Raw genomic sequence first — 23040 nt, forward strand, 5'->3', positions numbered from 1 at the left:
TGAGTTTTGAGAACCGAATGAACTTTGCATTTTTTTTCTTAAAATTTTTCTACTTGCAAACTGAAAACTTATGCAGGTAATAAACCATTACAATAATACAAACATAAAATTGTTTCGTGGCTGACAACTTTGACAAAACTAAGGAACTTTGAAAAATTCGTCATCTTTTATACTATTAAGAAATTTTTCAAGTCTAAACTGACGAAAGCGATCATCGTGTTTGGACACAAAATTTTTAATTTTAGATTTAAGTTGATTAGTTAATGATTAATTAGTTAGTTAATTAATTAGCTATTGTTTAAATTTTTATTCGTTGTGTCGTGGAAAAGACCGTTTAACCAATCAGAATGCTGCAAGTTTGACAATGAGAAGCTTCCAGATAATTATGAAAATCGAAACTATGATTTTCGAAAATGATCGGATCTTTTTATAAATGTTTTTATAAAAACATGGCTTCAAAGTAAAGAAAATTGCGTTGCATACTTTTTTTCCGACTTTAAAATACCAATATCAAGGTCAACATCATTGAAATTTTTGTTAAATAACTTTATTTCCTGTTTATCCCAGTTTACATCTAATACTTTTAACAGATGACTTCATTGCCATATTAACCCAAACTTTATGTTAATATAATAAATCTTAGTAGTAACAAAATCATGCGTTAATAAAAGAATTTTCAGAATAAGAATAAAAGCATTTTAATAAAAAAAGTTTTTGCTCAGCTATTTTGGGACTGTATATTAATAACAATGTTTATGCTCAGCTATTTTGGGACTTAATATTAATAACAATGTTTTTGACAAAGAATTATTTTTTTTTAAATCATTCTAACTTTCAGAACTTTATAAAAACCCTAAAATGATCGTCATGAGGAGGTAATTTTGCTTATAAAAAATGAAAATTAACAAAGATATAAATATCATTACTAAATTATAGTCTTTTAATAATTAAGAGACGTAATGTTTATAAATAATTATTTATAACCATTACCAGGTTTAGAATTCTCTGCATTGGTTTTAGAATCAAAATCTTCCAGACGCGAAGTTATAGCTCCCTAAATGTAACGGAAGCAATATAAATATAAAGTTGTACATACAATAAAATAGTTTGATATTCAAATCTTACCACGACTTGTAGAATCCTATCTCTACTTGCAACCAATGAACCGGGACTCATAGAATCAAACAGTGTACCACGCAGAATAGTTTGCTTTAAAAAAAAAAATTAGATACTGATCATGAATTACTATTTATCCTGAATAAGTTAAAAGCTAAATTCCTTTAAAACAACTTTTCTGCTGTAGCTTAGAAGTTCAACTACTTTAATAAAATTCCACATAAAGAAAAAACTTAAAGTATATTGACGCCAAAGTCTGTTATGCGTAGTATAGAAAAGTTTTTACTTATTTAAAGGTTTTTTGCCCAGAATGTCTATCGGTGAGTTTTCCTAAATGCTCGATAGGATGTTAATCTGGATGCTAATCTAGTTTTAACATCCTATCAAACGTTTAGTTAAAAAATCGTGTTTTTTTAAAAATAGTTCAAGTTCAAGGAACTCAAACTATTTTTAAAAAAAAAAAAATCTTTTTTAACATAGTCATATTTTTATCATATATTTTATTAAGGGGCTGTTCCTAAATTATGTTACGCTAAAATTTAACATTTAAATAGACGTAGAAGAGAATTAGATCTCTTTTGAGGTGATTTTCAATGATTTTCTCTACACCGGATATTTCATGTTAATGTCATTTGAAAATTGAAAGAAATCTGTAAATGTTATATTTTCAAATAATCTAATGTTAATGGTTTCTATTCAAATTTATTATTATTATTATTATTATTATCATTAAAATACTACTAAAATTATATATGCACAATAGATACATCAGTTTATTGCTCATTTTTATTTCTTTTACCTCAACGTGAAAAAATTAGCATTTCTAGCCTTGATCGCTTTTTCTCAAAATGAAAACAATCTTCCGAAAATGCAGAAGTTTGCAGGTGGTGCTAGTAACTTAAGTGCTGACTCTTTTAGCAGTGGAAACTTCTCTTTATGTTTCCAATAATTTAATACGTAATTATTTTTTTCTATAATCGAGTGATTAAAGAAAACATTATTTCAATACATTTTGAACTTCCTTGTGCAGCTGAAGAAGATTCAATAATAATCTTTTTTTCCTCTTCATACAATTTACAATAAATTTTTTTTACGTGATTATGCAGTAGAGTTGTGCAAAATGACTTCTGACCAGATTTACTACATTCCCTGCTTATCTGCTTTTTAAAAGCTTCCAAACAAAACTCGCCATTTTGAAGGTTTATCACGTTTATATTTTGTCATAGTAAACTATACTTTTTAGGATTTGAACTGCATTATCCGGTCGGATAATGTAATTCAAATCCTATAAACTAATGATAGCTGCGATTTCCATAGCTATCATTAATTTTGAAAAGCTTCCAAACAAAATATCTCGGTATTTGATATCCGGTCGGATAATAAAAAAATGTCATCCGGGACACCCCTAGTTTTTGCCAAATGATCACGAGCTGAAATTCATCCTGCCTGTCCAAGTACCTCGGTCAGGTAGGATGATTTTTCTCTATATGATCAGCCCTTTAGCGTTAAAAAATTTTAGCGTTATAAAATTTGGAACCCATTCAAATTAAGGATAGGGGAGGGGTAAACTTTATATGGTATTAGTTTTAAACGCTAAGAGATTATTTTATGAACTTTAAAATTTATCAATGAATATAAATTTAGTTGAGAATAGTAAAAAAAAAATTTGATCAACATTTTGCTCTCACATTTGGGGCAGGTATCGTAAAAATATTAGGGCTTATGTGTTCCAGGCTACGATCACTGCATTTTTTTTGCAAAGCATCCTTTGAAATGAGTATAAGCATATAATTTTTTTGATTTGCTCCATGTCAAAAAGTTAGCTCAAACATCAAAAAATGCTACATTCGCCCCTGATAATAGTCATTGAACATATCTTTAAACTAGATTGTAGATCAGGCATATTTTTGCTCTCTTTATGGTAAATACTTGGATATCTGCCTCAAAAAATGAAGGCCATTCAACTATCTACAAGTCAGTTATCCATGCAGCATTTCCTAACGTTTTAGTTTCACATGTATGCGTCTTAATTACCATACTTAAAGTCATTTGTGCAGAAATTAATGGGTACCATCACCAGTAATGTATAATTATTTTTTTTTTTTTTAAAAAAAAAAAATTGAAACTAAAGATAATGTAATCACGCGTGATCTAATTGAGAAAAAATTAAAACAATTAGATATCAATAAATCGGTTGGTGTAGATAGAGCTAGTCCACATGTCTTGAACAAATGCTATACCACTATTTGTGAACCTCTGCTTCTGATATACAAAAAATCATTGATGGAACAAAAGATACCTGGTTTATGAAAATCAGCAAATATCTCACCATTGTTTAAAAAGGGTGATAAAACCAATGCATCAAATTATCGACCAATTTCACAAACATCGCTCCTATGTAAAATTTTGGAATCAATGATTAAAGATGAAATTATTGATTATCTAATAACAAATGGTTTATTAAATGAAAATCAGCACAAATTCATAAAAAATAAAAGCTGTGTAACTAACTTATTAGAAACTTTAGATATCATGACAAATGCTTTAGAACTGGTTATTCAATCGATATGCTGTATCTGGATTTTGCCAAAGCCTTTGATAAAGTGCCACAATCACATTTGATCAACAAATTAAAATCATATGGTATTGTTGGCAATGTTCTGAATTGGATTGAAGAGTTTTTAAGCAATAGAGAACAGAGAGTTGTTCTCGGAGATTTTACATCAAAATGATTACCAGTTGTCAGTGGTGTGCCACAAGGATCAGTTTTAGGACCGTTATTGTTCCTAATATTTATCAACAATCTATTGGATCAGGTCAAGATAAAACTATATACAGACAATAGTAAAATCATAAACATCATAAAGAATGCAAGTGACAATGAGAAATTACAATTAGACATAGACAAAATCATGGCATAGTCCTCCACTTGGTTAACAAAGTTGAATTATGAAAAATGTAAGGTTATACATATGGGCAAAAATAACCCAAACAGAGTGTATATAATGCATGATATTGACACCAGACACTACCATACCATATCTAGTACGGAAGATGAAAGAGACCTAGGCATAGTAATACAATCAGATCTAAAATGGCAAACTCAGGTTAACTCAGCTGTTGGTAAAGCAAACATAATACTAGACATTATAAAACAGACATGTAAATATTTTGATAACAATATGGTAAAAAAGTTATATGCAACTTTTGTTTGCCCACACCTGGAATTTGATATTCAAGCTTGGTGTCCTTACTTAAGACAAGACATCAATAAAATTGAAAAAGTCCAAAGAAGAGCCACTAAGTACCACTGGAGTTGAAGAAATTACCATATGAAAGACGATTAGAGGTTATCCAACTAACAACTCTAGAAGAGCGATGAATACGTGGCGATTTAATTCTGCAATATAAAATTCAATATGGCTACGATAAAATCAATTGGGTTTCCCAGTACAATTACACCAAGTCACAAGAAGGCCCTTGTCTGAGACAACACAAATTTAAATTGAAAAAGCTATTCTGCAAAAATGCTCATAGATACAATTTTTTCGTAAATCGTATTGTCCACACGTGGAATAATCTGCCAAATGATATAATAGAAGCTGAGTCAATAAATCTTTTCAAAAATAATTTAGACAATTCAGAGATTTGCAAAAAATTTTTATTAAAACAAAAATTAAAAACAATGACATAGCAGTAAACACCTAGTTAGTCAAAAGCTGATACAGCGCATTATCTACTGTTATTGCACTCCACAACTGTTTTAAAAACAGTTGTCCCAGCTACTATTATTAATATTAAAAGTATTTTTATACTCTTTAATTTCTTAACTTTAAAAAAAGTTAAAGAAATTTATAAAAAACAGTTATTTTAAATAGTTTTGAAAAGATTTTCCTTTCTCATTTTTTCCGATCTCATGCTTTTCTGTAAAACGTGGTTACTTTGGACAGTTTTTACATTTAGACAATTTAATTTAGATAGAAAAAAAAATTTAACTTTATTTTTATTTTTTTTTCTTCTACCTTTCAAAAAAATTAACAATCTTTTTAAACCGTAATTACAAGAATAGTGATTTTCATCATTAAAAAAAAAAGGAATATTTATTTACATCACAATAATCAATAAATAGAAATGGTTTATAAAAAGATTAAATAAAATTAGCTCTTTGATGCAAGCTAGATAAAATATCAAACCAATTGAAAGGGTATTTAATAAGTGCTTGACTGAATCTTATTTTCCTGCTTGCTGGAAAATGGCATCTGTTGTTCCAATTTTCAAAACCTCTGGTGAACATTCTAACTCCTCCAATTATGACTCGATCAATCTTCTTTTTGTTATTAGCAGGTCTTTGAGTCTTTAATCAACAAATTTCACATACCCCACCTTAAGTCAAAAAACCTCTTGCTCTATGACTGACTTGCTAACTGCTGTGACTGAAAGATTTTGTTATGCATTATGTAGAGGTGGTAAGGCTAGGGCTATTGCTCTCGAAATATCTAAAGCTTTTAACAAAGTTGGCATACTGGTCTTCTCCATAAGCTTGTTTCATACGGTGTATCTAGGAAAGTTTTGATATTATCAAATTGTTTCTTTCTAACCGCTTTATTAAAGTCATCCTTGAAGGCCAACACTCTTCTTCATTTCAAGTAACTTCTGGGGTACCTCATGGTTCTATTCCTGGTCCTATTTTTTTCTGATATTTTAATTAATGATATTTCTGACAATCTTACATCTAAAGTAGTTCTTTTTGTTGATGACTCAACTTTATGCCCCTATCTTGAAAAAAAATCTTCTCTTTTTGACCGCTTAGAACAGGCAGCCAATCTTGAATCTGATCTCACTTCTGTAACAGATTGGGGCTCAAAGTGACTTATAAAGTAAATTTTAACTTCAACAAAACTCAGTTATTTACTGCAAACACGATTTATTAGTATACGATTGACAATCCTATACTAATAAATTGCAACCCTCTTACTAAGTCTTTATGTCTTCTTGGATTATCGTTGACTACGGATCTTTCATAGAAACCATATATACAATCAATTGCTAAATTAACATCTGCTAAGGTTGCTTCTCTTTATGGTGCTCTCCATTTGATTCTCTACTTCTACAAATCACTTGTTCGTCACTGTATGGAAAACTATTGTCATATTTGGGCTGGTTCTTCTAATGATGCACTTTTTCTTCTAGACAAGGTCCAAAAAGGCATTGTAAACATAGCTAGAACCATTCTATCTGCTAAGCTTGAGCCTCTTTCCCATCGTCATAAAGTTGCATCTCTTTCTCTTTTCTACAGATACTATCATCGCCAATAATTTCTACAATATCAACTAGAGCTCAAACGAGTTATGATCTCTAGTTCCATTGACTAAAACTCTTATTTGACTCGTGATTCAACTAAGCCTCATTTGTTCACTGTATCTGTCCCTGCATGCTCTAAAAACTTTTATTTGTCTGGTTTTTTTCTCTGCACTTCAACCCTTTGGAACTCTCTCCCATCTTCATGTTTTCCTGACTTATACAACCTACAACTTTTTAAGTCTTCTGTCAATTGTTTCCTTGCTTTATAACTCTATTCTTTGTTTTTTTAGTAACTCCCAATTTAATAGTGGTTGCTTGCAGCCTAGTTAGAAGTCTTATAATACACTTTTTCCTCGAATACAAAATGTTTATTTATATATAGGTTGTCCAATAATTTTCTAGAATGACAGATAAATAGCGCTAATAAGTACAAAATTATTTATTTTTATTGGTAGAACTTTTGTATGAACACATGTAATTTAGATATGCCATGTCATTCTTTGTTAGTAAAAAGTCAATTAGTAAAAATGTGTCTGCAAAAAATTATAAAGAAAAAACAAAATAGTGATACAACCATAATGTGAAATTAAGCTGAATAAATAAATAGCACTTCTTTTTTTAAATTCAAACTACCTCCCTCCTAGAATTTTTAATCAAACAATTTAAAAAAACCTTAATAAGGTTTTTAAACACAAAAGAGATGCACTTAAAAAAGTTTATATTTTTTGAAAGTACAAATTGTTTGGTTTATGTAATTATGTGAAATACAAATAGTTTTTACTAAGTTTTTGAAATTGTAACAATAATAATGTTGACAATATATATGAGAAATTAATAAAAACACTTTTTTTTACCTCTTTTTTTAATTCAATTAAACATATATTATCACTTGGTGGATCAGATGTGCGACATGGAACAACTGGTGAACCATTCAAAGACAAAAGTCTAAAAAAAGTAATATAAGAAAAAGTAAAAAACAAATACAACAGCAAAAATAAATAAAACTAAAAACCATATAAAATCTACAAATAACACACCAAAGAATTAAAACCTTACGTTTCTCCTCTTTTTTCCTCTCTGAATATGCTAATAGGGTTTCTAAAAATTGGTTTTTATAAAAATTTAAAGTTTTATTTATACTCATTATTTTAAATGAAAACTAACATTCTTCTGAAGTTAGTCAATTAAAAATAACAAAACTTCAGTAAGCTTATTAAACACCTTCAGTAAACCACCTTAAGTAAATAAATATACTCACTTGATAAGCAAAAAAAATAATTTAGTAAATATTTTACAAAACAAATAACTAAATAAATAAAGTCAATAGATCAGTCAATAGATTTCAAGTAATATACGTATGTATGTATGTATGTATGAATGTATGTATGTATGTATGTATGTATGTATGTATGTATGTATGTATGTATGTATGTATGTATGTATGTATGTATGTATGTATGTATGTATGTATGTATATGTATATATATATATATATATATATATATATATACATATACATACAAACATACTTCAGTTTATTTTGTATTTTATATACAAAGCACTTCAGTTATTTTGTATTTTATATACAAAGAAAATAAAATAAATATTAACTACCAATAATTTTTTAAACTGTAAGGTAATATTAAGTGTAATAAAACTAATTTAGAATAAGAACTCAGCTAAATATAATTATAAAAAAAATTTAGTTAAAAAAAAAAAAAATTTTAGTATATAAGAAATCTCTAGTTATAAAAGTTTTTTCAGTGTATAAGAAACCTCAGTGTATAAAAAATTTTAGTATATAAGAAATCTCCAGTTATAAAAATTTTTTCAGTGTATAAGAAACCTCAGTGTATAAAAAATTTCAGTGAATAAGAAACATCACAGTATAAAGTAATTTAACAAAAAGTTAAACTTTAAAAACTCTTTCAACTCTAAAAGTAATTTAACCAAGTAAAAAGTATATAAGTTTAAAAAGTATATAAGAAACCTTAGAGTATAAAATTAATTGAAGTGGATAAGAAACCTCAATGTATAAACAATTTCAGTGGATAAGAAACCTCAATGTATAAATAATTTCAGTGGATAAGAAACCTCAAAGTATAAAAGTAATTTCAGTGTATTAGAAACTTCATTGGATAAAAAATTTCTTTGTATTAGAAACTTTGCTGTATAAAAAATTTCAGTGTATTAGAAACTTCACTGTATAAAAAATTTCTGTGTATTAGAAACTTCGCTGTATAAAAAATTTTAGTGTATTAGAAACCTCACTGTATAAAAAATAGTAAGTAACTTCACTTTATTAAAAATATTAGTGCAGAAGTAACCTTACTGTAACCTCAAAAGTAACTTCAATGTATAAGTAATTGTAGTAATCAATGAACCTAAGTAAAAAGCTTCAGAAAAAAATTGTAAGAACAATGCTTACTTTGGATCAAACTTTGGAACAATGAAAGGAGGATTCAATTGAGGCTTTGATCTAGAATTGGGAAGAGCTTTTCTAAAAAAATAATTGCATTTACGTAAAATCATTTTTTAACTTTCTAAAACTTAAAATCAATTTGAAAAATTTGAAATAAATAGTACAAATATTTAGTTTAAACCTGGGCTTTCCTTTGACTGATACAGTGTCATATACTAAAGGTGACTCAGCAACTTGTCCTGCCTAAATTATTTTGAAAAATTTGTTTTAATTTATTTGGTAAACTAATTATAAGCTTTTTACAAAACATTCAAAGTAATTAAATGAGTAAAAAAAAAAATCGTAATTGCTTATACATATTTTGAAAAAGTCATTTCACTGATATTTAAAAATAGTAATACAACTAATCTAGAGTCCTTTTTCTTAGTCCATCCTTTTTGAATAATGTAGTAGTTTTGTCTCACATTCTTTGACAGTTTAGTTTTCTTTTAGGATTGCTTTGTTTGTTCATTACTAAATCTATGCTTTGAGTTTATTTACGTTTTCTGCTAAAATTGCTACTTTTGTAAGATTGTTCTGTATGTGTGCTAATCTGTTTGTTAGGAAATTGTGTCTTTGTTTGTTATTTTGTGTCTTGGGTTGCAACTAGTGATTGCTTTTGAATTTCTCTTTTCACTTTCTGCTGTTCTTCCCAAAGGCAAGAAGATAGGTTTATGTATCAGTTTCACCTTCTCATAGATGATAATCTTAAAAAATTGTATTAGACTTCACACATTTCTTCTTGCTTCAAGAGTTATGTTTAGTATTTCTAATCTTTTCTCATAAAAAGAAAACCTTTCTTGAAGGCTGGTAAAGATCATGTTGCTTTGTGTTGTGTTCTTTCAAGTTATATAACATTTTCAAGATGATAATCATACTGGTACCACTAATTCTATTACTAGCCTAATAAATGTTAGACTTCACATTTGTCTACATTAAAACCTTACAGTTATTTTTTTACTACTTGATTTCATTGTCTAAATCTGATTAAACTGTTTTTGATTCTACTTCTCTGTCAACTTTAACTAAAATTTTGGTTGCATCAGCATAAACATATTTATTTTTCATGATTTTTGGTAAATCGTCATTTTAATTGTAAATAGTGTTTAATGCGCTTAGTTACTGTTTGTTGCAATTCCTTTAATGCTTCATTTAATTCAATGATTAAATTTTCAGCATTAGGTCAGTTTAAAATTTTAAATACAAATAACGAACTTAATGACACATAAGGACTCATTCCAATAACAAATTAGAATATCTACCTGCTCCTCTTGAAGTATATGATTCATAGTGTCATCCAAAAACAACAAAAAATGGTGATAGCTGAACTTCCTTAATGCATTTTTTAAATAAGGATACATTACAAAGTTTATTTAATAGCCATATTAGGGTGTCCCTTATTTTTCATAGTTTTTATTTTCTAACGCATAAGCTTTAGTTTTGTTCATCTGTTTCTAAAACACTCGAAAATAAATTCATGCTCATACAAGTTGTGCAGTAGTTGAGTATTACTTGCGTTATTTATTAAAAGGGTAAATATTCTCAAAGCAGTTTTTACAATGAAGAAAAATTGATAATTGAAAATAGATTATTATCTTGATAATTTGATACCAATTGATAATAGTAAATAGATAATAATTGTCTACTTACAATAATTGTAAATAGATAGTTATTACCAATTTTGGGACATTGTAAAAACCACTTAAAGCAAATCCGCAGTTTTAGAAAACCTGATTCACTTACTCTCATGACTAATACATATTGTTTTATTTTTTAATAAATGGCAGTGGAATTCAGAAGCAATTAAAAAGAAAAGTTCTCAGTTGGTGACATGAATTATTGAATAACAGGCGCAAAGTTACCGTCTAACTATCAAGTTTTTGCAGCACTTTTAACATTCGTGAAGTTAAATTGACTGTAAGTGAAAGCCCAAATTTCGTCATTCAAGAGTGTATTGTATTTTGAAAAAAGCTAGAATCCCTACCAGAGCTATACCTAACTGTGTAAAAAAACTTATAGATTTACACCATGTTTGGGGAGAGTTCCAAAAAAATTCAAAAAAAAAAACAAGATGTTTACAAGCACCGTAAGGAGGACTTTCAAAACAATTTAGACAATATATTTGATATAGTGCACGCTGATGCTTTGGAACAGATAAAATTAAAAAAACAAAGAGAACCAGGGCATCTAGGATGTTAAGCTTCTTTTTTGTTCAGGGCTTCTTGTTAAGCTTCTTTTTTGGCTGATTTTTTGTTATAAAAAATTAGCAGAAAAAGAAGAAAGGACAGAGAAAATTTGAAGAAAAAAAAAGACAAATGCGTAGCAAATGTGTTTCGGGAATTTATCATCATCTCTTACTACACAAGATTTTATGCAAACGCAAGAACATCACAATCAACATACCAGCACAATTTAAAGACTTGAGGAACCCTTACCATCAACCTCTCAAATGGTAAGTTCTGAAATTACAACAAAAAGAGGAAGGATGAACTTTATCACATTTAAAGCATAAGGGATTTGGTCTATATACTTCAGGCTGTAGTAGAAGCACTAGATCTGAGCTGTGATGATTTCTCCATAAACAAATTTTCCATTCAATGCATTTGCACACAAAGTAGAAAAGATAGAGTGAAATTTATAAAATCAGATTTTAAGAATAATATGCCTAAAATGGTGACCGTTCACTGGGATGGAAAATTATTACCTGGAATGGACATAAAAAGTTCTAAAGAAGAAAGTCTGGCAATTCTAATTTTATTTGGAGAAAAGGAACAACTTCTAACTGTATCCAAACTGGAGAGCTCTTCTGGCTAACATGATAGCTAAAGAAGACAGTGACTCTTGAATTACTACTTTTGCTTGCTGCAAAAAGTAGTAATTCAAGAACTGGTTTTAAAATGTGTTGAAATATTTTAAAATGTTACGAACTAGTTTTAAAAGTGTTTAAAACAAAAATCTCCCAAGTCAGGAGTAGCCCTGGTATCCCAATGTTCAAAAAGTTTAGAGACAACAGGAAAACTATTAACCTGGCTGCTATCGAAACATACCTTTGTAAATGATGATTATTGGGAACTGATTGAACCATCTCTTATTTTCTTAGAAGATGATAATGAGAAAAAAAATTAAAATCAGACCTCTTGGAGCAATGCATCAAGCGAGGTGGATGGCTAGAGCTATTTACTCTTTAAAGATATGTTTGTTGCAATCCCTGATCAAAATTAGCGCCAAGGATAAATGAGCATCTTGATTTTATGTTTCAATTGCTTTAGCTACATAACAGGAAAGGTTAAAAACAGCAATTTTCAAAGTCTTTAGAGTTCTGTCAGCATGCGTTAATTTTGTATTTTTTTTTTTTTTTACAAATTTAACACAAAAAAATTATCAAGGTTACATCTCAATTGGGTTTTTTTAAACTTATAAAAGTGCAATTTTTAAAAAGTTTCAACAGAGGCATAATGTAACGTAAAAAAGATCTATATTTGAGACGCATTAATTTAATTGCGTCTTATATCTAGTATTTGTTACGTTATTTGGTCATTAAAAGAAAATATCATGCTTGATCTTTAATTTTATATTCTTTTAATAAATACTTTATGAAATATAAGTGTTTAGCTATTATATTATATTTATCAATTAATTTAGCTACATAACGGTAAGGGTTAGAAACAGCAATTTTCAAAATCTTTCTTTTTTTTATGTTGAACAAGACTATTCTATTGGAAGTGGTTGTTTGTCAAAAAAGATTGCTTTTAGTTTTTTTTGCATTTCTCAGATGTTTCTCACCTTTTTATTGCTTACCTTATTATATTACTGCTTCAATTCCCATGTTATTTAAACTGAAACTACACATACATCTTGCACTCAATAGAGTTTTGTCTGCAGATATCTAATTTGAAAATTTAGAATCTTTAGCCACTCACTTTTGTAACTGCAATTTTTCTTAGACAATTTTATATTATCAATTCATATTTTAGTCTATATAATAAATTTAATGTGCAAAACTTTAAATATGCAAAACTTTTAACCATAAAGGATTAAAATTCACACAAATTACTTTTACCTTTATGCTAATAACTTTTGACATACCTTATTGCAACTGACATGTAGGTATAGGTGACATGTACTTATTAGGTATTTTCAACATGCCATTACAATTTATTTTACTTTAAACATTCATTTCAAAATCAGGTTTTAAAACATGGCTTTAGAGATAGCAGAAAGCATTTCTAACATAACTGCAAAAAAAAAAAAAAAAAATACAAAACAAAAAAAGGCTTAAAATGTTTTTGTTTTTTTAGATTTTTCCTGTAAACAAGGTAATGCAATATAAAAATCACACATAGGTGGCCATAGAAAAATAAGATATATTTAAAAACTAATGGTGTTTATTTTTCTGTATCTCAAGGATTAAGCCTGTAACCTTGTCCATATGTTCTAGATCTCATGTTTCTTCACTAACATACTTTTTCATTAAAGTTCTTAAATTAAATATAAAAATAACAATAAATAAATGAATGTACTTGGCAATATTCAAGAATGTACTTATCTCATTTTAAAATGGACTTAAAATGAGAATAAAAGATCCAAAAGTTCCGCAACAACAATCAATAATGAATATTTTATTTTAAGAAACAATTTTTTAGCTAAGGAGTCTTTACTAACAAGCTATACTATGAGTTGATCCTATAAATTTTCCATGACTTTAATATTATATTTATTCTATTTAATATTATATTTATTATTATTTATATTATAGTCGGTTTTGATTTTTTTGTTTTATGTTAGTTTTTATTATCTTAAAAAAGCAAACAAAAAAATTAGATGAAGTAGGATAAGATGAATATTTTGTTTGTTTTGACTATTTTTTATATGTTACAGAGAGTTGTGCATTATTTTTTATATGTTACAGTGAGTTGTGCATTATTTTTTATATGTTACAGTGAGTTGTGCATTATTTTTTTATTTCAGTTCACTTCTCTAAGGTACTACAATGGAAGACTTTAGTTGTGGTTACAACCATTTCTCAACTCTATAATGCCAAAACACAAACCTTGATGAACAAGGCTGGTGCGTGGAGAAATAATTTGAGCATGGTATTACCAGGGACGTGGTGAGGATCAACCTCGGAACTTCTTGCGTATGAGGCGAGCGCTCTACAGCTACATTACTATTGCATAACAAGATTTATTAAAATAAGGAAGAAAATGAAAAATATAAAAATTGATATTGTTTGAATTTGTAAAGAAATAAAATAAAAACTAATATAAAATACGTAATCTTTTTAACTTAAAAATATATTAAATATAAAACAGTTCTAAAAATTCTAATTACAATAAAATTCTAACAAACAGCTAAGTGAAAAAATACTGCTTTGTTAAAACAATGATAAAACCCTTTTATTAAAGTAATAAAGATTTGAATTTATGCTAAAAAAAATAAAATAATACAGTTTACATAATAGTTAAACTGACTAACTGTTTTCTATGCCTCTATTGACATCTAAAAAAGAACTAAAAAAATTAAATCTTAGCTCATATAAATCAAACCCAAAATTTAACTAAATATCAAACAACTTATAATATTTGTATCAAAACTTTGTCAGTTTACTGCTTGATTAGCCAATTCAATTGGAATCAATAATAGTCAAAGCAAAATGTTTGATAGGCCTTGGTGTATGTCTTAAAACACCTTTAAGAACAAGAGTATTTTTTAGTTAGTTTTTTTTATTTAAAGCAGAATATAAAAACAAAGTTTCAAGTTCAGCACTCAAATGTGGTTTGTAAATTTTAACTCCAACAAAACTCAGTTATTTACTGCAAACAACTATCACAATACTGTCAACATTTCTATATTGATGAATAGCAACCTAATCACCCTCTTCTTTACGCCTTCTTGGATTATTTTTTACTACTGACCTTTCATGGAAACCATATATACAATCGATTGCTAAATTAGCATCCACTAAGGTTGCCTTTCCTAGTCATATCACCATATTCTTACTTCTGATTCCACTCTCTACCTCTATAAATCTCTTATTCATCCCTGTATGGAATACTGTTGACATAGTTGAGATGGTTCTTCTAATGATGCTCTTTTTTTTCTAGAAAAAGGTCCAAAACGCATTGTAAACATATTTGGACTCACTCTTTGGGTCCAGTTGGATCTGCTATGCTTGAGCCTCTTTTCCATTGTCATAAAGCTGTATGTCTTTCTCTTTTCTAAAAACATTATCATAGTAACTGCTCGAAAGAGCTATTGTCTTTAGTACCAGTAACTAAAACTCATATTCACTTGAATCTTTTCAGCATTCATTCAGCAAAGTCTTATTCTTTTACTGTACCTGACCCTGCATGGTCCAAAAACTTTTTTTTGTGTAGTTTTGTCCCCCACACTTTAACTCATTGGAACCCTCTCCCATCTTCATGTTTTCCTGACTCATACAACCTTTAACTATTTTAATCTTCTGTCAACCATTTAATGTTGCCTTTTTATATTGTTATTATTTATTTTATTTATTTGTTTTAAGAGCATTTGTTAAAAAAAAAAATTTGATAAATGGCTTATTTGTTTTAATGACTTTAACTTGTGCTTATTTATTAAAATGTTTTTACAAGAAGGTTGTGATTTTAAAAAATCTTAACATTTGCAAGAACATGCAAAACACAAGGAGAAAATTGTAGTTTTACTAAATTATCAAAAATTGTGGTATGTCTCTTTCAAACAACAAATGTATAATGTAAGTAAATGTATAGTTTTACAGTGCATTTTATTAATTCGGTAAAAGCTGCTCTTGATTTAAAATCTTAATTACATTTAATTAAAATAACTCATCTTATTTGCTAATAACACATAAGAAAGTGAAGAGGTCTGATATTTTGTTTTAGGTGTTTTATAGAGCACCACAAAAGAGCATTTAACTAGGAAATCCATGCCTCCTTTTATACAGTTGATGCAAAATATGTCTAGAGCTCACTTTGAACTCTGGATCTTTCACTTCTTAAATAAAAGCTCTAATCAATGTGTCAAAGCAGCCATTTTAAAATCAATAAATTAGTAGATGGAAAAAAAAAACCTACAATTTCAAAAAACGCCGGTAAAAACGCTATTGCTAAGATTTAAAAATATTTTCTACTGTTTACTAAAAGTTATTGAAATGATGATGCCATATAAAGAATAAATAATGAAGTGGTAGGTGTGGAGCAGACACATGACCTATTTTACGGGTCTGAGCAGCTAGTTTATATACAAATAGCAAAACTATTTTAAAGTCCTTAACTAGCCCTTGGGGCATGTTGCTAAGATCTATGTCATCTGTAGAACCAAATCATCATCTAAAAATAATTCTAAATTAGCCAAAATCAGCTAATTAACTATTTCTTGGGTTCTCAAATGTTACAAAGAACCTTTATCAATTGCAATTCAGGATCTAGAATAAAGAAGAGATTTAAGAATAAAAAATTGGCCTCAAAAATTTGTTTTTCATATTTGCAGAATCCTGGACTATAAAAGTGCAAAAAGAAACAAAACTTCTTGTTCTTTTGTGGAAAAAATTAAAAAAAATTTTTTTTTTAATTAAATTCACTCTTATCAAAAGATAAAATATACAAATTGCCGGTGTCATGAAATAAATTAACCTCGTAAAAAATTACCCGCGGAGTTAATCTATTTTGAAATAGATTAACTCCCTTTGAAATAAATTAAACCATGTTGGCGAAACAATTAACTCCCCATAATATTTTAACTCCCTTGGAACAACTTATACAAATTACAAAAAAAGTGTTTTAACTTAATGTTTTCCAAATGTGTTGTTTTTAAATCTGTTAATTAGTTATTGATATGGATATAAATTATATTTCTACTACTATTATATCATTTATTAATAGTAGCAATATATATATATATATATATATATATATATATATATATATATATATATATATATATATATATATATATATATATATATATATATAAACTCCTAACTGGTGGTGAGAAAGTTTTTCTGTATTTTGTTGAAACAAAAAAAAAATTAAAATGCAAGACCGGAATTTTTTTTTTTTTTAATTGATAGACTGCCTGCCCCAACCAAACCCTCAGTCGATGTAGCAGCATTCCCTTGCGAGTCAGGCTATAAGATAGTCGATGTAGCAGCACTCCATTGCGAGTCAGGCTATTTGTAAGTTGATGTAGCAGCACTCCCTTGCAAGTCAGGCTATAAGATAGTCAATGTAGCAACACTCCGTGCATGATTTACAGTAAAAAAATAAAAAAATAAAAACATTTTATAAAAAAAATAAAAATAAAAACATTGATTATATTATTAAAAACATTCAGAATGTTTTAAAAACATTCTGGTCAATTAAATTTGCGTTTTTGCGGTTTTTTAAAAGAACGATTAATTTGTAATTAAATTAATGGTTTTAACTTTCTGACATGGAAATGTTGGATGAAAGCCAATAGTAAGTAAAAGTGACGTATTTGTTGGCGAAATAATCATTTTTTACCTTAACGTATTCCCAAATGCAACAATTTATAGAAATATATATATGTATATATATATATATATATATATATATATATATATATATATATATATATATATATATATATATATATATATATATATATATATATATATATATATATAATAGAGTTTATATAGCCAACTAGTATATATTAATATACACAAACACATAGAGAGAGACAGAGAGACAGATATATATATATATATATATATATATATATATATATATATATATATAATAGAGTTTATATAGCCAACTAGTATATATTAATATACACACACACGTAGAGAGAGACAGAGAGAGAGAGGGAGAGAGAGAGGGAGAGAGAGAGAGGGAGAGAGAGAGAGGGAGAGAGAGAGAGGGAGAGAGAGTAGTATAGGTATAAACTCTATAACCTTAGACATTATAATTAGCAAAAAAGAATGGTTCTGAAGTATTAGTATCAAAACAAAAGTAATAGTAATAGTAGATCAAAACTTGCACGAACTTCAGTTCATGCAATACTATTGCTATTGTTTTGATCTCCTTTTTATATATAATATAAAGGCTTGTCAAAAATAAACAGTTATAAAGTAATTTTATTCAACGCTCACTAAATATTTATATATTATATATTTAAATATATAATACTAAATATACTTTAAAAAAATTTTAAAATACTTACACAATTTTGTAGATATAATTATAAGTTAAATTATTTAAAATGCGTATTAAAGGGGGTTAATTTATTTCAGTGGGGGTTAGAAATACTTAAGCCCCCGGTTAATCCATTTTGCTATATTTTAAAATAATTTAACTCCCGGGGTTAATTTATTATATACAGACATGATCGTTGCCCACTTTCAATCATTTCAGGCCATGAGTGCCTTGAAATGATTGAAATTGGTGTTTTGACCTGCCAAAATAAATTTTTACTGGTTAAGGTTGACAAGTTAAAAAAAATCTGAGTTGTAAAAAAAAAGTTTTTATAAACCAAATATTATAATGTATTTTATTTCCCAAATATTACAATATTACATACAAATATTAACTCAAGAAAACCTCGTTCATCTTCTAGAAAAAAATTATCAAAAATTCTATACATACTGCACTAGAGAATGAGCAAAAAAAAAATTTAATTAATGAAGCCAAAACTAGTTTTTGATTAATTTTGTGAACATTTTGTTAAAAGTTATTCTTTTTTACATTTTAGTATAGCAGTCATATAAATGTACAACCAGATAAAAACTGCTTCGCTTATCTTCTAGATAATACTATTAGGAACATTTCCTGAAATTTTCAAGTAAATTATTGAATTTTTGGGATATTATTAGAGATATATTTCGGAATTACTAAATATTCATCCAAAATTTTTTGAAAAAGTGCCTTCATTGTTTATGATAAGCTACTTTTAATTTTGATGGATTTTGATATAATGTAAGGTTCATTTTTTAAATATCTTTAGTTTCATTTCCTCAATACTTTAATACACTTCAAAAATTCAATATTTTATATACTTGATTGAAGTTCTTATTTTATTATTTTTTTTAGTTATTAATTTAAAAAATTCTTCTTCAAACTGCTTTTGTTTTTTTTCAAATTTAATTTCTTTATTAAAACATTTTAGAAAACCTCTCAAAATTTTGCCATCATTTGCTAAGTTATTGCGATGACAAGTCAATAAATTTTTTTCATCTTTTCAAAAAATCTAATAAAAACTTTTCCACCATTTGTGAAGTCATTGCAATTAATGAATGTATTTGAACTTTATTAACCCATTTAATAATTTAAATAAATTATTATGAGCACATTTTTTTATTGTGTTATAAAGAAAACACTTAACATAAGTAAATCTTTAAGTATTACTTATGTTAAGTTACTTATGGTCTTTAAGCATTGTTGTATTGTCTTATAGCATATTCAATTTCAACGACTTTAATTTTTTTTAATGCTAAAAGCAGACTTCCTCGCAAGATAGCATGATTGAACATCCTATCATTATAGCATAATGATAGGATGAAATTTTAAAATTTTATATTTTCTACAGCTACACCAGACTTCCATGCTAGTTAAACATCATATCATTATTGCTAAAATTTCATATTTTCTACTGCTTACTACTATGTTGCTATTTAAAACAAAGATCAATTGAACTTAGCAATTTTAAATAGAATTTAAAAATTAGGAACATCTTCGTTTATAATAAAGAATTAGGGGCAAAATTACAAAGATCTTTTTAAGTTAAATTTTCTAATGTTTAATTAATAATTTTATAAAAGTTTAATTATATTATATAAAAAACTTAAACAATGTAGTTAAAAGTATTTTGTGCAAAAATGCGCAAAAATGTACAAAAACATTAATCATCTAAAATTGTTTTGATATTATAAGCTGTTTTAACTTTTTTGGCTATTTGCATTGAAGAAGTCACTTTAATGCAAATAGCCAAAAATCAATCACTTGGCCTGTATATACAACCTATTAAGTATTTTTCTATAATATTCTGCTTTTTTTTAATTTAATACTAATAGAAATTGCATTACTTAATTCATGTCACTAAACCGCTTACTAATTTAATTCACATGACACTAAGTCACTTAGTTCACATAATATTAAATCACTTAGTCACTTAGTTCACATGATGTTCACTATTATTAATATAGAGAGCTATGAAACCACTACTGTTCTATCCCACTTACACATATCGTCGTTTTATATATTTAGGTGTTTTACAGAGCACCACAAAAAATGTTTATATGTTTTGTTTCTACTTTTTCTTTATACCAACTTCATTTGATTCACATTCATTTAGTAGTAGTAATAATAATAATAGTAATAATAAATATATATATATATATATATATATATATATATATATATATATATATATATACATATATATATATATATATACATATATATATATATATATATATATATATATATATATATATATATATATATATATATATATATATATATATATATATACATATATATATATAAATATATATATATATATATATTTATATATATATATATATATATATATATATATATATATATATATATATATATATATATATATATATATATATTTAAAACATTTTAAAATGTATTCTACAAAATAGAGTGCTCAATGTTCTTAAAAGAACAAAGCAATTATAAATTAGTAGAAAATCACTTAACAAATTTTTTTTTCATTTAACACTGTGTTCTTTTAAGAACATTGAGCACTCACATATATATATATATATATATATATATATATATATATATATATATATATATATATATATATATATATATATATTATGTTAAATAAATAGTTAATAAATGTTTTTAAACATACTCTTTTGCGTGTTGATTTTCTTAGAGAAGGTACTAAAACAAACAAAAAAACACAATAAATAAAATAAAATTTCAAAAATAATTTTGAGAATTAAATATTTTGTGTTGTTAATTTCGAAAGAATGCTGATGAGAATTCCTTTGTAATCAACCAAAACTAAACAAATCAAAAATTATATTTTATGTCAACAAGTTAATAACAGTGTTTCTTTAAAACAAATTTAACTTTGAAAAATTCTGTTCTTAGTTTTATAAAAATAAGATGCAACAATGTCATCTCTTATAAAATAAAGTTTTATGAAGTATTCCTGTACTTTTTAATTTAACTGTTTCCAATTGACTCAGAAAAAGCTGGCATACTTACAAGGTTGTTTAAATGTGTCATCCATTTGCACACTAAACATTAAAAATTGAAAGTATTAAAAATTTAATAACAAAATTAATTATAAAAAAACATTAGAAATAAAAACAGACAAAAGTAAAACATAAATAATAGATAAAAAAATATTAAAAACATATTTTTCAAAACTTTATACATATCTATATAGGATATATAGATTTTTTTAATTTTTTTCTTGTAACAGATAACCTTGATGTGCAAATATAAATACAGATATATTAATTAAAATACTTTAGATCTAATCTTTAATTGCAGCAAGCCACGATTGTGGCTTTTAAAACTGATCTTTAAAATTATGACCTTTATTCCAAAAATATTGGATTTGGTAAAATATAAATGGCACCACTGATTGTGCATATATTTTTCTTTCTTTTGATATATTGTTTGTATATGTTTTTCTGTGAAAATGAGTGATAACGAAGACACCTCAATGTATGAAGAAAATATTAGTAGTAGTGATGAAAGTTTTTTTGATGAAGGAACAATTTTATTTATATAATAGTTATATTATTATTATTAACTGGTTAAATATAGTTTATCATCTAACATCACAGAGGCATTTTTTGAGTATCTTTCATTTTAGTCTCTGATAATGATAGAGATGATGAAGATGTATCAAATTTGTGGATTCTTGTTTTTGAAGATGATTGTAAAACAGAAAATGTTCCTTTTATTTATACAATATTGATGTTTATTTATACAATGAGGGCTTAAATTTTTCATTTATAAGTTTAGTAGATGTTATAAAATGAAAAATGGTATACAAATCTCAACTTTTTTATCTTTCTGTTTTCGGTTTTTTAAGTTGTTTTTTTTCTAAACATCTTTTAATTTGATCAGGCAGCCAAAGGGTTAAAACAGTGATTAAGTTTAAGTATAGCTAAAATAGGAGCTGATTGATGCTGGTGAGAAAACAACACCGCAATACATGTCAGTTCTATAAAATCTAGATAGTTTTGTTGTCAAGTGAACCTATGGAGTCTTCGAAACAAAATTACTCTAAGTATTTATTTACATGGTGCTATTGGCTGCTATAATAGCAAAAAGTTTGACCTTTTTTGGGAGTTGACTTAAAGTAAAACTAACATGTTCACACTAAACTGTCATTTTAGAACCCACATAACAAATGCAAAGCACAATGACACATTATTATCTGCAGCAACCCGATCATTTTAATCTGTTGTTAGTTGTTGTCTGCAGTGAGGGTGCCAACTTTGCTGCCTCAATGAAGGAATTAAACATGGCAACTTAATTTTTCTGCTGTGTGAGCCATATAACTGTTTACAGTTATATGGCTCACACTGAGTATTTAACTTCTTATAATAACAATGAAATGTTGTAAAAAGTGTTCATTTAAATCATTATATAAACACATATCTGATAAAGAATGGTACTCAATATTAAATGTATAATAATCATATATGTTAAATTAATTAAATTAAGTATATATTGATTGTAGTTTTAGATATATCAAACTTCTTATTTCATTATTATTACATATAGTTTTTTTAAGTACTGTACTATCTTTTTTTTTTAGTTTATATATATATATATATGTATATATATATATATATATATTTATATATCCAAAATTTCTTTTTAGCACAAAAAATGTAAGTATTTTAATAAAATATATATATATATATACATATTCTGCTATATATATATATATATATATATATATATATATATATATATATATATATATATATATATATATATATATATATAGCAGAATGCAATCAGTATATGATTGCATCCTATTCATATAATCATATACTTATTAAAAATTTTTTCAGTCGACAGGCCATAGGCAACAGTAACTGAGCTTTCTGTCTAAGTAAATTTATCCAGAGGGACCATTCATAATATTTTACATTCACAAATGTAAACATAAGTCATATAAAA

At 26.7% G+C, this 23040-nt stretch overlaps 1 protein-coding gene across 1 annotated transcript in view; it reads right to left on the reverse strand.

The window, feature by feature from the left end:
• Positions 1 to 901: 901 nt before the first annotated feature.
• The window catches only part of LOC100201584 (uncharacterized), a 49273-nt gene continuing 27134 nt past the window's right edge, over positions 902 to 23040 (reverse strand). The window contains exons 6-13 of the mRNA XM_065818789.1: positions 21097 to 21128; positions 20735 to 20766; positions 9021 to 9082; positions 8846 to 8917; positions 7474 to 7515; positions 7272 to 7362; positions 1126 to 1209; positions 902 to 1054 (exon numbers count right to left, since the gene is read on the reverse strand). Of these exons, the coding sequence (XP_065674861.1) occupies positions 974 to 1054; positions 1126 to 1209; positions 7272 to 7362; positions 7474 to 7515; positions 8846 to 8917; positions 9021 to 9082; positions 20735 to 20766; positions 21097 to 21128 (496 nt within the window). The 3' untranslated portion in view covers positions 902 to 973. The remainder of the gene's footprint in view (positions 1055 to 1125; positions 1210 to 7271; positions 7363 to 7473; positions 7516 to 8845; positions 8918 to 9020; positions 9083 to 20734; positions 20767 to 21096; positions 21129 to 23040) is intronic.

The sequence above is a fragment of the Hydra vulgaris genome, chromosome 15, assembly GCF_038396675.1.
Source record: "Hydra vulgaris chromosome 15, alternate assembly HydraT2T_AEP".
NCBI classification, from domain to species: domain Eukaryota; kingdom Metazoa; phylum Cnidaria; class Hydrozoa; order Anthoathecata; family Hydridae; genus Hydra; species Hydra vulgaris.